General features: G+C 37.4%; 1 protein-coding gene across 2 annotated transcripts in view; it reads left to right on the plus strand.

Moving 5' to 3' along the window:
- LOC150095602 (cysteine protease ATG4C-like) overlaps positions 1–16,433 on the plus strand; it is a 158,926-nt gene that overhangs the window by 79,447 nt on the left and 63,046 nt on the right. For both annotated transcript variants that reach the window (XM_090409877.1, XM_090409878.1), the window contains exon 6: positions 11,948–12,496. In XM_090409877.1, the coding sequence (XP_090266003.1) occupies positions 11,948–12,496 (549 nt within the window). The remainder of the gene's footprint in view (positions 1–11,947; positions 12,497–16,433) is intronic.

Raw genomic sequence — 16,433 nt, forward strand, 5'->3', positions numbered from 1 at the left:
TGAATTTTATAACCTGGTGTGAGACTACCATAGGCTTATTGGAAGCCTGAAAAGGCTTAAAAAAGTTCCATGTTTGGTCTTTAAAGCAGGGTTTCTGAACTACGTGAAATATATATATCTGTAAAATAGAAAAAAAATCGGAATCATTGCCATGAAAAAAAATTATATTCGAATTATTTTACATATATATATGTATATATATAAAAATCAGAATCATTGTCATGAAAAAAAAAATTCAAATTATTTTACATATATATATATATATATATTGGCGTGCGTAAGGGTCAAAGCTATATAACTGAGAGGAGACCTCCACATAGCCTTTAAAGGAATGCAGAGAACCGACCAGGGCTTCTGACCTAATGACCAATCCTCACCTTTTCGTGATACATCCTATTGGGTGCACCACCTGGATACTGAACGAACGAGGATAGGCTGACAATTTGGGATTTAGTCGACCAAATTGTATTCTTATTAGCTTAAACCAAAATACAAAATTATGGTACAACATGACAAAATTTGATGCCGGCTGAGGCGTCGTCCAGTGAAACAAGCCCCCCCCCCCCCCCCCGTTGTTTTTGCTAGGGAACCAGGGCAAACAGCAAAAAGTCAGCTACTGGAACAAATCTGAAAATACACCCCAATTCAACATCACCAGAATTAAAGATCGGTGCTATCAACATAAGAAGATTGAATGGCAAAGAAATGGAGCTAGCTGAGGAATTAAATAAGTACCAGATCGACATAATGGGGTGACTGAAACAAAAAAGACAAAAACTGGTGAGATCTTTCTGATCAATAAATACAACATGTTATATTCAAGCAATGACAATCAAAGAAAAGGAGGAGGAGCCATAGTATTCAACACAAAATATGAGGCTAATCTTCTCGAATTGCAGGCAGTCTCAAGTAGAGTGATGTGGGCAAATATGAGAATGGGGAACTGGACAATGAGACGTATTTGTGCCTATGGTTCCACAGAAGGTTCTACTAAGGTAGAAGTGGAGGAATTTTTTGAGGCTTTAGAAAAAGCACCTGACACAATGAAAAAGGAAAAGTTGGTCCTTGTTGGGGATCTAAATAGCAGAGTAGGAAATGATTATCAGACATACAAAAATATGTCGGGAAAATTTGGAGAAAAGAGCAAAGCAAATGATAATGGCAAATACTTGTTGGATTTCTGCTCAGCACATAGACTGGTTATTATTAACACCATGTTAATAATAAACAACAACATAAAAATGTGCACAAATTCACATGGAGAGAAGAGACAAGGAATAAGAAGACTCCCATCGACTATGTTATTGTTAATAGTGATGTTTTCTCCCTGGTGGAGGACATCAGAGAGTATACAGGATTTGAAATTGGAAGTGATCACTATTTAGTCTTGAGCAGGATAAAATTGAATTTTATATTGAAAAGAATAACATGTAAGAAAGTTTTAAAGTGAATAAAAGTTGAGCAGCTCTCACATGTGAACTGTAGACTGAAATACACAAAGATTATTGCAGAAAAAATGAAAGAGTTTGAGAACAGGAACCATACCTTCGAGATTCAGTGGCAAGCGTTGAAGAAAACTCTGATTGACTCAGACATAGAGGCATGTGGTGAGGTTGTCTGCAAGGATAGAAAAATCAGAACTCCATGGTAGACAAAGGAAGTTAAAGAGGAGTGAATGAAAAGTATAGCAAAAGTTCCTGGCAAATAAGTCAGCTTGTGCTCTTAGAGAATACAGAGACAAATGTAAGAAAGCTAAACACTGTAAAACTGGCTAAACGAAAGTAAGACTTTGGTAAGAACATAGAAAATAAATATCAAGAAGGTGGCAAAATATTCTGGAGGTTATTGAAGAAGCTTAGAAATGGAGGAAAGAGTGCTGTAAAAGGAATTAGAGATGATAAAGGTGACATGAAAATTGGAGAAAAAGATATCCTTGAAGTATGGAATAATTACTTCAAAAATTGCTAAATGAAAAAAGCAGTGATAACAAAGTGTTAAAAAAAAAAAAACACCCAACAGGCATACAGTCAGGAATACATATCCATACTTGAAGTAGAAAAAGCCATCAAAGGCTTGAAATGTGGAAAGGCAGCAGAAGTAAATGATACTCGACTAGAAATGCTGAAGTATGATGGTTTAAAAGTCTTACAGTGGCTGTACTGCATAGTTCAGAAGGCCTGGACAGAGGGACGAATTCCTGATGATATGGGTACTATGAGAGCTCTCATAATACCCATATATAAAAAAGAGAAATAAAACTGAATGTGAGAATTTTATTATCATCATTATTACGGGCTACTCCAGGGAGTCCTTAGACTCATCGAGGGAGGCCCTAAACATCATGTTCACACAACTGTTCAACATTCTCACAGTATCTATCATACCTTGCCTTGAACTCGCTCACTGTCATAGCACCCACAACAGACTCTGGCAGCTTATTCCACTCATTTACCACTCTAAAAGTAAAGAACCCAGCTCTAACACCCCTGCTAACCATGCTCTTGCCCAGCTTCCATGGGTGTCCCCTAGTTCTCCCACCACCAGTCCTGATCTCAAAAATATCCTCTGAATTAATCCTATAGAATCCTTTTAGCAATTTGAATGTCTCAATCATATCTCCCCTTTTCCGCCTATCAACTAGTTTCTGCAACCCACAAATCTTCAACTCAGAGGTATTTTCCTACTTAGTGTTCCTGGTAAGATTTATGTAAGTATACTTAAGAGACAGTTGAGAAGAATTGTGTAAGAAAACCTTGGTGAATAACAAGCTGGATTCGGGCCAAATAGAGCTGTCAGGATCAGATCTTAACTTTACGACAAATAGTTGAAAAATCATGAGAGTATAACAAAAATCTGTATTTAAGTTTTGTCAATCTGGAAAAGGCATATGACAGGGTGCCAAGAGAGAAACTATTCAGTACGCTATAGTTATATGGTGTCAATGGGGCATTATATCAAGCAATACTGTCTTTATTTATTTGAGTTGTAAGTCAGCAGTTAGAATTGAAGGAAGTACAGGAAGATGATTTAATGTTAAATCTGGAGGTTGATAAGGATGTACATTATCCCCTCTGTTTTTCATTATCTATATGGATCACATTATGATGGAAAGTGGTATTAAACATGATATCATAATTGGAGATGTTAATGTCAGTTCTTTGCTTTATGCGAACAATGTTATACTTCTAAATAAATCTGCTACAAGTCTGCAAGATTCTCTGACTAAATTGAATAGCTGTTTTAATAGATATGGTATGAAGGTCAGCAATAAAAAGACAAAGACAATAAAAATAAGCAGAATCATTGAAAATGTCAACTGTGTTATGAATGGAGAACCTGTGGAACAAGTAAAACATTTCAGCTACTTAGGCACGATTTTTACTGAAGATGGTAAATTAAATATAGAAATAGACAACTGAATCAGCAGAGCTGGTATCGTGGGAAGTCAATTGAATAAATTCATATGGAATAAGAGAGAAATTAGTCGGAACACTAAATTAGCTGTATATAAGACAGTGTTCAAACCAGTTTTAATTTATGGATCTGAGAGCTGGGTCAGAAGTAAAACATATGACCAAAGACTAGAGACTGCAGATATGATAGTAGATAGGAAGTTAGTAATGATGTAAATTTTTCATGTAGTACTATCATATCCTGTACACCCCTTCAGGGTGCATGCGAGGAATTTTTCAGTAAAGGAGACTAAATACAAAAATTAAAATTTCTTAGTGTCATTAAGTACTAGTATTGGAGAAAAGTTAGAATAGAATTGCAGCCGCAGATAGTAATTTTACTTATGCTGATTTACATCATTATTATAGCATTCACATAATTTTATTATAATTTCTTTTTTAACCGAAACACCTCATCTTCTGAATTAGTTCAGATAAAATGTGTGTGTTGATAGATAGATCATATCTGAATGGGTGTTTGAGTGCACAGAAAAATAGTGAACAGTTCGCAGAATAAATATTCTTAAATATGGTGCCCTTTCTCCCTAAACCACCCTATTTCTATCTTTGTAAATATTCATATTCCATCTACAGAACCTGTAGTATCTAAGTAAAAAAAGAATATTTATAAATTTTTAAACAGAATTTCGTTTAAAAATTTTTCCTAATTTCGAAACAAATTAGGAAACTCGCCTATCAATAAAATATCACTTTCACTGTATAAGAATAAAAATATAATGAAAATTGAATTATAATGCCAGCCAGGCTGTCCAAGCGGTTAGCATATCCACTCTCCAGTCAATAGGCTGCAGGTTCGAATCCCTCCCTGGGCATGGATGTTTGTGATTGTCTCTGGAAATACTAGTGGTGGTGATTTGCAGTAGATGGCGTTGGTGGATTGTGAGTGGTGGAGGCAGAGTTGTAGAGTAGATGCCCTCCCTCAATGAGTCTTTGGACTCCTGGAGATGACAAAAAATAATAATAATCTAAATAAATAACACATAGATAAACTATATTTTGTGAATTTTATCTTGTACTGCATTTTCTTTTCATATTGGTATCCATGCAATATCGTTTCAATTTTCTAGCGAATGACACTTTCAGCAAATTTTTTCCACAATGAATTTTTGCGCGATAAGTTTTCTCCGCAATGAATATTTCGTGCGATGAATTATCCCTGAATCATTTCAGACACCTATTTTCAGTTATCTGTGAAAGAAGAAGAGGAATATTTCAAACTTGGCATTGTTTTTCACCCAAAATATTATTTTTCTTCTATCCAGTTTCTTACTCTGTACATATCTCAAATCCATGAAACCCTGAGATACTGCTTTCACGCTTTTGAAGGGATATACAAGATCGCTCTAAAAATTCTTGATGTAGTTCAGAAGAGAGACCCCTTACAGACTCTCTTCAGCTATTGACTGTGGAAATGCAGAAACATAATGTGAAAACAGTTTATCTCATGGACAGTTTCTGCATTGTCTTTCCTACAGATATTTCCATTGGCACTAATATCTATAACATCTCTCTCTCCCTCCCCCATTTCTGCTAAAAATATAGGAATATGAGGAACATCGGTTCAGCATTCTTTTACAGTTTAATGCTGACTTACCAAACCTGCTACTCCCAGTTCACTTTTATTCCATTGCCTCAGTTTTGTGGACCAAAAATTCATGGCATAAAATTAGTAGCTGAGAGACCACAGCTGAGAGCAATATGGTAGTGTTATTTGCTAAACCAGACCTCGATATTAAATCTATACATATGACATCCCATAATAATATAGAGATATTAACCATCAAGATCAAGTCCTGCACATCGGTATATAACCCACCTAATGAAGATTTCGTCTTCAAAGAACCTGCCAACTTTAACACCCAGAAGGTTAAAATAATACTCGGAGACTTTAATTGGCAGAGTTTAACATGGGGTTACAAAATGTCTGATAGGAATGGTGCTGGGCTGGAAAATTGGGCTGAGAGAGAAGGACTGAAGCTGATCCATGATCCCAAGTTAAGACCATCGTTCAATAGTGGAAGGTGGAGAAGAGGATATAATCCAAATAACATCTTTATCAGTGAACAAGTAGCCGTGCAAGTGACGAAGATAGAAGAGCCGATACCAAGAACTCAGCACAGACCTGTTACTTGTTGAAGTCAGTGCCGTTATCAATCCAGAGATAGCATCTTTTAAGCGACAGTTTAATTTTAAAAAAGCAAGATGGGGCGGATTTGCGAAGGAACTTGATCAGACAGTAAACACTCTTGAAGCGGATCCAAGTAACTATGAAGAGTTTGTGAATACCATCAAAATAGTATCTTGGCAGCACATACCACGAGGGTGCAGAACTCAATATATCGCTGGGCTTAATGAAGACCAGACGGAACCTAAAAGAATATAAAATCAGATATGACAAGGATCCTTTCACTGTAGACACAATTGAGGCAGGCGAAAAACTGATGGACAAACTCACGGATGGTAGAAAGAAGAGATGGATGAAGCTATTGCAGGATTTGGATATGAAACAGAACAGCAGACGAGCATGGAAACTGGTGGAGAATTTAAGCAACGATCCAACTAAAACTCCAGTTTACATAACAGAGGTTGCGCCAAACCAGATCGCTAACCAGCTATTATTGAATGGCAGGACAGACAAGAAGATACTGAAAACCAATCTTACGTGCATTAAAGAAGCTGAGACTAATTCATTAGCCTCTCCGTTCTCCGAAGAAGAACTAAGAAAAGCTATATGTCACCTGAAAGAGAATAGGGCTGCTGGCCCAGATGACGTTCAGACAGAACAGATAAAGCGTTTCGGTCCGGTAACCATCCAATGGCTTGTGAAATTGATGAATAGGTGTGTAGAATCTCTTCAGTTGCCCAAATTATGGAGGAAAGCTCAAGTAGTAGCTTTACTTAAACCAGGAAAGGAATCTACAGAGTCAAAGAATTTTCACCCTGTTTCTCTCCTCTGCCACTTGAATAAAGTTTTTGAATGAATGATTCTGGAAAGAATAGCAGCAGGAAAGAATAGCTCGCGTATAAGTGACAAGAAACTTATACGCGAGCAAGCCGGTTTCCATCTCAGAAAGTCCTGCTGTGGCCAAATTCTGAATCTCATGCAGCACATTGAAGATGGTTACGAGAAGAAGCTTGTGACTGGAGTAGCTTTTATTGCTCTTTCAGCAGCATATGACACTGTTAATCACAAGAAACTGTTGGTCAAGCTGTACCAAATAAAGAAAGATTTTCACCTCATGAATGTAGTTAAAACCATGCTCCAGAACCGACGATTCTACGTAACTTTGCAAAGAAAGAAGAGCAGATGGAGAAATCAGAAGAATGGTTTACCTCAAGGCAGCGTGTTGGCCCCGATGCTCTACAATATTTATACTAATGATCAGCCAACCCACCCACAAGTGAGGAGGTTTATCTATGCCGATGACACAGCTATATGCAGTCAAGCAAGGAGTTTTGAAGAAGTTGAGAAGAGGTTGACAGAAGCCTTAGAAATACTCTCTAATTACTGGCAATTAGCTATGAGGCTAATTGCCTGAAGCCTAACCCAAACAAGACTCGGGTATGCGCTTTCCATCTGCGCAACAGGGAAGCAAAACGCCAGTTAATTGTCTGGAGAGGAAAACGCCTCGAATGCTTCAGCAATCCCAAATATCTTGGAGTTAAGCTGGATCATACCTTGTCGTATAAGGTACATTGCCAGGAACTAAAAGGAAAAATCTATGCAAGAAATAACATCATAAGAAAAATGACCATCACGATGTGGGGAGCTCAACCAGAGGTACTTCGCTCGAGGGCTTTGGCATTGTGTTTTGCTTCAGGGGAGTATGCTGCCCCTGTGTGGGAGGCATCTGCCCATATGAAACACGTGGATGTGGCTTTAAATGATACCATCAGGATCATAACCGGATGCCTAAAACCAACCCCAGTCAACAAGCTGTATCCCTTAGCAGGCATAGTGCCACCAGGCATAAGACACCAAGTGGCCGGTGAGATGGAGAAAAAAAGCAGATGATGGACGAAAGACATCCAGTGTACGGCCATATGATCACAGCTTCTAAACTCAAATCGAGGCATAGTTTTATGCAAAGAACTAAACCATTGATCCATAAACCTAAGGAGTGATGCCTTGTTCTATGGAGGGAATCGGTTCAACTTCAAGAAGCCCCCATAATTAAGGAAGAGTTAACCAAGGAATATCACCTACCCTATAGCACCTGGAGGACTCTGAACCGTCTTAGAGTGGGAGTATCCAGATGCAGAAGTAACCTGATGAAATGGGGTTATGCAGATGATGACAGCTGTGACTGCGGAGATGTCCAAACTGATGAATATCTTTTATGTTGCCCAGATCTAATCAATCCGTGCTCCACGGATGACATTCTGATGGTCAATGATAAGGCAATACAAGCCGCTGTTTTTTGGATGGAGAGGATATGATTGGTGTTCTGGACTCAGAAAGTAAGTTTTCTGGAACAGTCTTCCACAAAACTGAGGCAATGGAAGTATTCCTGAAGGACTAAAACCTTGAGTTCTTTATGACTAAACGTACATACGTAACCACGGTAATAAGATTTTTTAATAAGTAAATATTTAAAATAAAGACATTCAACTGTTGGAAACTGACAACATGCTAATTAGCTTCAACATTGTCTCCCTCTTCACTAATACTCCCCATAAGGAAATGGTAGACATTTCAAAAATTTCTATCTGATATTGTTGTGAATTATTCAAATTTGTTATTACGTCTGGATACTTCACTTGGAAAGAAAAAATTTACAAGCAAGAGGAAGGAACAGTAATCACCCAACTTAGTCAACCTTTTTCTAGAACATTGAAGAAAAAATTTTCACACTTAATCCTAAATCAAAAATCTGGCTACGATATGTCGATGATGTCTTTGCTGTCTGGGGTCATTCTGAACAAGAACAACACTTGTTTCTAGATAAAAATCAACCTCCTTCATCCTTGCATCAAATTCATGCTAGAAAAAGAATCCCCACAGGGCATCTCCTTCGTGGATATACACATCCAAAGAAAGGAAGATGGTTCTATCTCCACTTCTGTCTATTGTAAACCGGCATTTTCAGGTCACTACATTCACAGTTCTTTGGCTCATCATCCATCTCAAAAATTTGGCATCATTAAATCATTAGTAACCAGAGTGCACAGATTCTGTTCCTCCAAAGAATCTTTAAACCAAGATTTGGAAATAATCCAAAATACACCATACAAAATGGATACAATCCAAAAACAACTCAAAAAATCATCAGTCGCTACCCCCCACACTCATCAACCTAGACAAGAACAATCCATAGGATTCCCATACCTTATGTCATAGGCATCTCCGAACGTCTTTCAAAAATTATGAAGAAATATAAATTAGCTGATACCTAAAAATCATTCAACCAGATCTACCTTCTCCTAAAGACAAACTCTCACCTATGATGCTATCTGGTATGTTTGAGGTCCCATGGTCCAATGAATCTACCTGTCTGTCCTACTATGGACAGACAGGTAGATTCATTAGCAGACACGTTTTGGAACATCGGGACCATATCCGTCTTATCAAACTGCAGAAATCTGGCTTTGCACAACACAGAATTGAAAATCCAAACCATACGATCCATTGGAAAAAGACCAAACTTCTACATAGGTCTCTGTATAAACATGAACGTTTGTATAAAGAAAGTGCTGAAGCCCTATGTCGCAGATCCAATTTGAACCGTAATTACCTTCTTACTATCCCTGAGTCTGGGAAATTGTCATTCTAAATTGTGTAAAATAATTTATATATGTTATCTCATTTTAATGTAATCTTTTCTTTTTCTCCTCTCTCTCTCTCCAGATATATTTTAATTTAATTCTATAATACACTACTGCATGCATAGAGGGATTCCATTATAAGCATGCGCCATAACTGTATGTGATTCCTAGTATTGTTTGAATTAACTGTACTGACGATGTCCTACGATATTTAGGACGAAATATTTACTTATTAAAAAATCTTATTCCTGTAGTTATGTGTGTATCTTTAGTCATGAATGCTCTACAGGTTTCATTATACAACAAACTTGAGTTCTTTAAGCAGAATATTAACTGATTACTTTGCTTTTGCTCTTGACCCAGCTTACACATGGCATTTAATTGCAGTGGCAGTTAAAATAAGAACCACCTTTTGTTTTGTATTCAGAGTGAGTCCTCAAGCACTAATATTTTATGGTGATTTTTCACTCTAAAATTATATTCAAATCATAACTACCTTTTTAACTAGATAAATATCAACAGTTATCAATTACTAATAAGAGCTTGAAAGTCAGATAGAAAACTCTGATCTGATAAAAAATAGATAAAATCACAGCAGAATGTTGTGACCATTATTATTATATGGAGATCTCCAGAGTCTAAAGAATCATTGCAGTAGACCTACACTAACTACTGTTCACACAATACCTATCATCTCTCTCTTTCATTGGACTCATTCACAGTTAGGGCACTCACAACTATGTCTGGCAATCCATTCTCTCAAATACTCTTAAAGCAAAAAATCTAGTCCACACACCCTTACTAACTACATTCTTACACAACTTTCAGGGATGACCTGTTGTTCTCTCCCTACTCATCATACATTAAAAAACTTCTTTTGTATCAATTTTATAGAATCCATTTAGTAATTCATAAGTTTCTATCATGCCCCCACCCCTTTTCTCTACCTGTCATCTAAACTTTACAATCCTATTCTTATACAGAACATTCCACAGACCTGTCATTGAAAATTGGTTACTCATCTCTGAATCCTCTCCACCACCACCACCACCTGATCTCCAAGAAACTCAGGTGATCAAATCTATGCACAGTAGTGAAGATGCAACCGAATTATATCCTCATGAAGATGAATAATAACCTCCATATCTTTAATTGTCAATACATTCTTCAATGTTTGAGCAGTCTTTTAAGCTAGTTTGTCGACAATCAATGAAGTTGATTATATCAGGGAGCCTCTGTAACTCAGTTCTAGTGATACCCTTTGGCAACAAAGCGCCTTTATCAGGGCTTTTCAAGTGAAAATGAATTAGCAGGTCTTATATGGAAATGTCAAGGTTTCCCCCCCCCCCCAGAAACTCAAGTTTTTCATCCTATATACAGGCAAATCAGCCAGGTGAACAAACATAATTTACACATAAAATATACTGTAAGCAGTCACAGGGCTAACCATCCTATGCAGGAATAATGGTTAGGAACTCTAAGGTACCTTCCATGGGTGCTTAAGGCTTATTGAGGACCACGAAAAAAGGAAGATTATATGGGGTATAAATGCATAGTTAGCTTCACCTGAATAAAGTTCTTTTAAAGTTAGGAGATAGTACTCAGCTTCGAACTTACATTTTTTCTCCACCTTAGAAAGAACAGATAAGCATGTGTGTTTTGTCAACTAAATCCAATTCCTCGTGTGACATAACTTTATGTCAAATGCTACAAAATTTCATTTTTCATAAATTCTGGAAGCACTTTGTCTTCACCACCAGCAACAAGAACTGATGACAGTTTTTCACACATTGCAACATTTTCTGTGTTGACTTTTTTCTTCCAATTTCACAACTTACTCAATGTGCCTGGCAATGTGCCAGTGCCTGGCAATGGATCATACATTGAATATATTTCATTTTTGGAGCTCATTTTCTCACACAAGCTTGAAATCCAGATTTTGTCCCCACCATAGCTTCATTTGTACAGCTTCCATGGACATGAATCTATATTGAATATATAAATCATTGTATCTTCTTTTTTCAAATATTCATGATGGACAAAAATAATGTACAAGTAAAAAATGCACACATGCATACTACTATATGCATCTCAGAATAGTGAAAGTGAAGCAATGATAATCTTAATGTTATCCTTGCCACTTTACACGTCACCGTTGCTATGCCAACTTTGCTGTTATCAGTTTGCAACTAACAGAGACAGTTGAAAAGATGTAATTGCACTTCATAGGCAGGACTTATTTAGCCCTGTTTTAGTGAGAAGGTCACGTGACCTTCTTGTAACAGATTTTCTAAATATGTTGAATATATTTTGGCTCGTAACAAATGTTTGTTAATCTCTTTCAAAGTGGTGAATATTTGTGCTGTATCATCCACTTAATAAAACACTATGATTGAATTTATCTAGAGTAATTTTGTGGAAAACAGAATTGTGTTAGTTATATTGAAACTGATTTAAGTTTGAGAAGTGAATAGTTATTTTTCTAGTACAGATTATGATCATTCAAATTTTGAATTGTTTTTGGAAACAAAAAATCTAAATTTGAGGAAGGTAACTGCTACTTAAGTAACATACATGATTAATCAATTTTGTCGTATCTTCTCACTCAAAAAAATAATAACCAATAGAAATTATGTAGTAAGTTAATACAACATTTCTCTGGATATTCTTGTAGCCTGTATACATTCAGGTATGTGTTTGTTTTTCAGTTTTTAAACAAGATATTGAAGATCTCTGTACTACTCCAGTTGAGGGAAATGTGTATGCAGAACTTAGTACAGTTGGTGTCGACTCTTTAAAAGAACAGAACTGCTCACTGGATAGCTCTTTAACTATTTCCAGTTCTGATAAAAAGAATTCCAAAGTTGCCTTAAGAAACTATGAGCAAGTTGGACATATGGTAAAAACAAATGGAGATTTAAACAACCTTTCTTCTTCTTCTTCTGGTGTATTAGTTTATACAGGTATGTGTGAAAATGAATCGCTGTCCTATATACCTAAACAAAATTTCATTTCACATCCAAAAGTGCAAACAGACTCTGTGGAACATAAACTTTCATCTTCTCCTGAACGAATACCTTCACTTTCTGAAGGTGTGAAATGGAAAAGTGTTGTGATATTTGTTGCTGTTAGACTAGGAGATGAAAAAATTAATCCCATGTACATCCCTTGCCTCCAAAGGTTGCTAACGGAAATCAGTTGCATTGGCATCATTGGGGGCCGTCCGAAACATGCTGTATATTTTGTTGGTTGGCATGGTAAGTGTTTTTATAAATATTATTACTCTGTTACAGAATTTGCTTATCCATTATTTATCTTTCATTTGGAAAGACTAGGTTTGAATCCTTTCCAGAACATGAGGAATCTTTTATAAGATCTTTTCAATTGAAGGTGAGTTAGCTAGTCTCACCTAGAAAAATTCATTCCACAAAACAGGGAAACTTGCAAGAGAACATATGCAATTTGCATATGTCCTCTTGCAAGACTGATAGCCTTGGTTGCTTGCTTTGGCATAAATATACCCCCTTCCTCTGTAATTAAAAAAAGAGATGGCAACCATGTCGCAAAAAAAAAGGTCTTTAAAATGTTAAAATTGCACCAATAAAAATGACTTAGAGAATTCCCACTCCAAATATACATAAAAATTGTTAACCTGATCATCCTCTAAAGATCACCAACTTCTCATGAAGCACATAAAATTAACTGTATTTGTAATCAGTTCTTGTTTTAAGAAACTCAGCAACTGAGTGATTCTGTTCTTATAGTGGAAGATTTGTTATGGTGAATTTTGTTCAGTATTGCACTGATGGAATGGAATTTTGAATGGGACTTTTTTAATTATCATGAACAAGTTCACTATGACAGCAGTTGCTATATGTAGAGAGAGAGAGTGATGTGTGTATATTGTACATTCTGATCATCCACTTAATAAAACACTATAATTGAATTTATCTAGAGTAAATAAATCTGTCCTAGTCCACCCTAATCTGCAGACATAACATTGAGAGAATTGTGGTTCATTAATTCTAACCACAGTATTCTGGTTAGTAGCACACATCAAGAAGGCAGTAGAAGTGATAATCATCAGTCCTAACCTAAATAGAAATGACTGCTAATAATTTAATTGCCTGTTATTAGAGTAGCACACTTTTGCTATATACAGAAATGAGCATTCTACACCTTTAAATTAAAGATACCAAGAAATTATATACTTTTTTTAATCCTTTATCCAAGTATAGGCACTATTTTCAGGACTGGGGCAACTCATATATAGAAGCTTATAACTTCACATCACTTGCCCTAGTATCCCATAATGCAAAGCACATATCCTTATGGGTATGTAGAGTGTTATGCATTATGGGAGGGATCACTACCCAGACCAGTTTCCCTGTTAAAGTGCAGGGTTACCTCTCCAAAAACTTGTGCGATCACTCAGATCACCCAACAGTGAGCGACCATTTAACTCAGCATTGGCTTCCCCCACTACTGAGCAGAGCCATAATCTCAGTGGTGGCCCCACTCAGAGACAGGCAAAACCCTACCCCCAAGCAGAGCTGCTCATATCTCAGAGAAAGCACCATCCCTTCTGCACCAAAGCACATCCGTGAGAGCCAGACTCAGAAACAGAAATAGCTGCCTCAGTTAAAACTTCATTGACTACAACTTTGCCACACCCACTTCTGCACAAATGCACATCAGTGGGAGCAAGACCCAGAGGTGATACTAAGGTTGAAGTAATGAAGAAATCATATTTTCATATAAGAGTTGCGAAAAGGTATCACACCTTATTATTAAAATACTCTGGATTAGAGATAGTTGTTAGAAGTTTTTCTGCTTGGTTGTACTATAAATTAAAGATACCAAGAAATTATATACTTGGTTTAATCCTTTATCCAAATATAGGCAAACAAGTTTGTGCCTGAACTATTTTCAGAACTGGGGCAACTTGTATATAGAAGCTTATAACTTCACATCACTTGCCTTAGTATCTCATAATGCGAAGCATATATCCTTACGGGTATTTATAGTGCTATGCCTTACTTCAACCTTGGTATCACCTCTGGGTCTGGCTTCCACTGACGAGACCTCGATAAAGGTCGAAACCCTACGCATTACCCCTACCCTACCCAGTCTGGGTAGTGACACTTCCCATAATGCATAATGCTATACATACCCGTAGGATGTGCTTTCCGTTATGAGATACTAAGGCAAGTGATGTGAAGATATAAGCTTCTATATATGAGTTGCCCCAGTCTTGAAAACAGTTCAGGTGCAAACGCGTTTGCCTACACTTGGATGAAGGATTAAACCAAGCATATAATTTCTTGGTATCTTTAATTATAGTATAACCAAGTGGAAAAACTTCCAACAATCTACACCTTTAATAATATTCCTCCTGCCCTCAAAAAAAAAAAAAAAGGAACAAAGGGAGAGTTTCTTTCTAAGCTCCAACTTTCAGCTAGACAGCCAGTAGCATTTTTGTTTGTTATCTTCGTGTGTAGAGGCTTAAGTGCTGTGAGGATATCATGTTGGAGGCTTAATGGATTTTTTACAACACTCAAAAAGAATTAAAATAGAATTTAATACTTCCTATATTTCGTCCTAGTCACTAGGACATCTACGGGGATTACAAAAATAATTAATGTAACATGCACACAAATATCATACAACACTAAGCCCAACCACGTGGGTGACACTAAAGTCCTATCTAGGTGGAGCACCCTCTAAAGGCTGTATTAGGTGGCCTGGAATGTAAGGTGGGACCTCTGGTGATGAGTGTTTCTCAAATCTTCGGAAGCTTAATGCAACCATATTTATTAGGATTTGATTGGTTTCTGAGAGCTGCTGCTTCTAAGAAAAGTCTTTCTTTCTTGAATTTGCTGTGGTGGAGCATGGTGGTTTTCTTCCATGATACCCTGTGGGTGATGTCCAAAACATGGTCAGCCAAGCCTGAATGGCCATAGTTGTGTTTACAGATGTAAGACTTGTGTTCCTCCAGGCGGATGGATGCTGATCTGCCTGTCTGTCCAAAGTACGCCAGCTTACAGGAACAGGGTACTTTGTAAACTCCAGGCAGAGAGAGAGAGAGGAGGGAGCTGATTTTTTGTAGAACGGATAAGGGTAGCAAGTTTGCGGTGGGGCTTATATGCTGTGTGTAGGTTGTACTTTTTTAGTATCTTGGCTATTTTTTTGGATGTGCCACAGATGTAGGGTATGGTGATGGCATTTTTAAAATCTTGTTGACGAGAAGGATGGGGAAAGGGGGAGGAACTGATTATTTTTTTGATACTCTGATCGCTGTAGCCATTGGAGAGGAAAGTGCTGTGTATGTGGTTAAGCTCAGTAGTGAGGGCAGTTCCACTGGAACAAAGATTGTGGGCTCTCTTGGTAAGTTTTAATAATGCCATATTATTGAGAGGGGTGGCTGTGGGAGAGTTTGTGAATGTATCTGCCTGTGTGTGTGTGTGGGTTTTCTGTATACAGTGAAGGCAAGTGTATCATTAGGCAGGCGTGTGACTAAGGTGCTAGGAAGGGTAAACAATTGTTCTTTTCCTTTTTCCATGGTAAACTGGATTCTTGGATGTAGGCTATTGAGATGACTGAGGAAGGAGTCTAACGTGTCTGGGCCATGAGGCCAAATAGAGAACATATCATCTACATATCTTAGCCAGATAGAAGGTTTGAGTGGGACTTGATCCTATAGTAGATGCCGCCAATGCACCTTGCTACAGACTGTCTAAACAGCTGGCCAACTCACCAGAAGGTCCACTTCCTATATAAAAAACTCGACCCACTTTAAAGTCCTCACAGAAAATTTAACCTTGAATAATGCAGACATATTGGTAAGCTTTGATATCTCCTCTTTGTTTACCAATATCCCCTTAACTGACATCTTATCTCTCTTAGAAAACGTTTTTCCTTCTGACATCTTAGATCTCTTTTCCTTTTGCCATTAACTCTGGGTACTTCTCTTGGAAGAACAAAATCTACAAGCAGATAGAAGGAACCGCCATGGGTTCCCCCCTCTCACCCCCCCCCCTTGCCAATTTCTATATGGAAGATTTCGAAAAATGAGCCATAGACTCAGCCCCACTCAAACCTTCTATCTGGCTAAGATATGTAGATGATGTGTTCTCTATTTGGCCTCATGGCCCAGTCACGTTAGACTCCTTCCTCAGTCATCTCAATAGCCTA

Source organism: Typopeltis vanoorti, chromosome 20 (genome assembly GCF_054136105.1).
Source record: "Typopeltis vanoorti isolate ZY-2024b chromosome 20, IOZ_Tvanoo_1.0, whole genome shotgun sequence".
Lineage (NCBI taxonomy): Eukaryota > Metazoa > Arthropoda > Arachnida > Uropygi > Thelyphonidae > Typopeltis > Typopeltis vanoorti.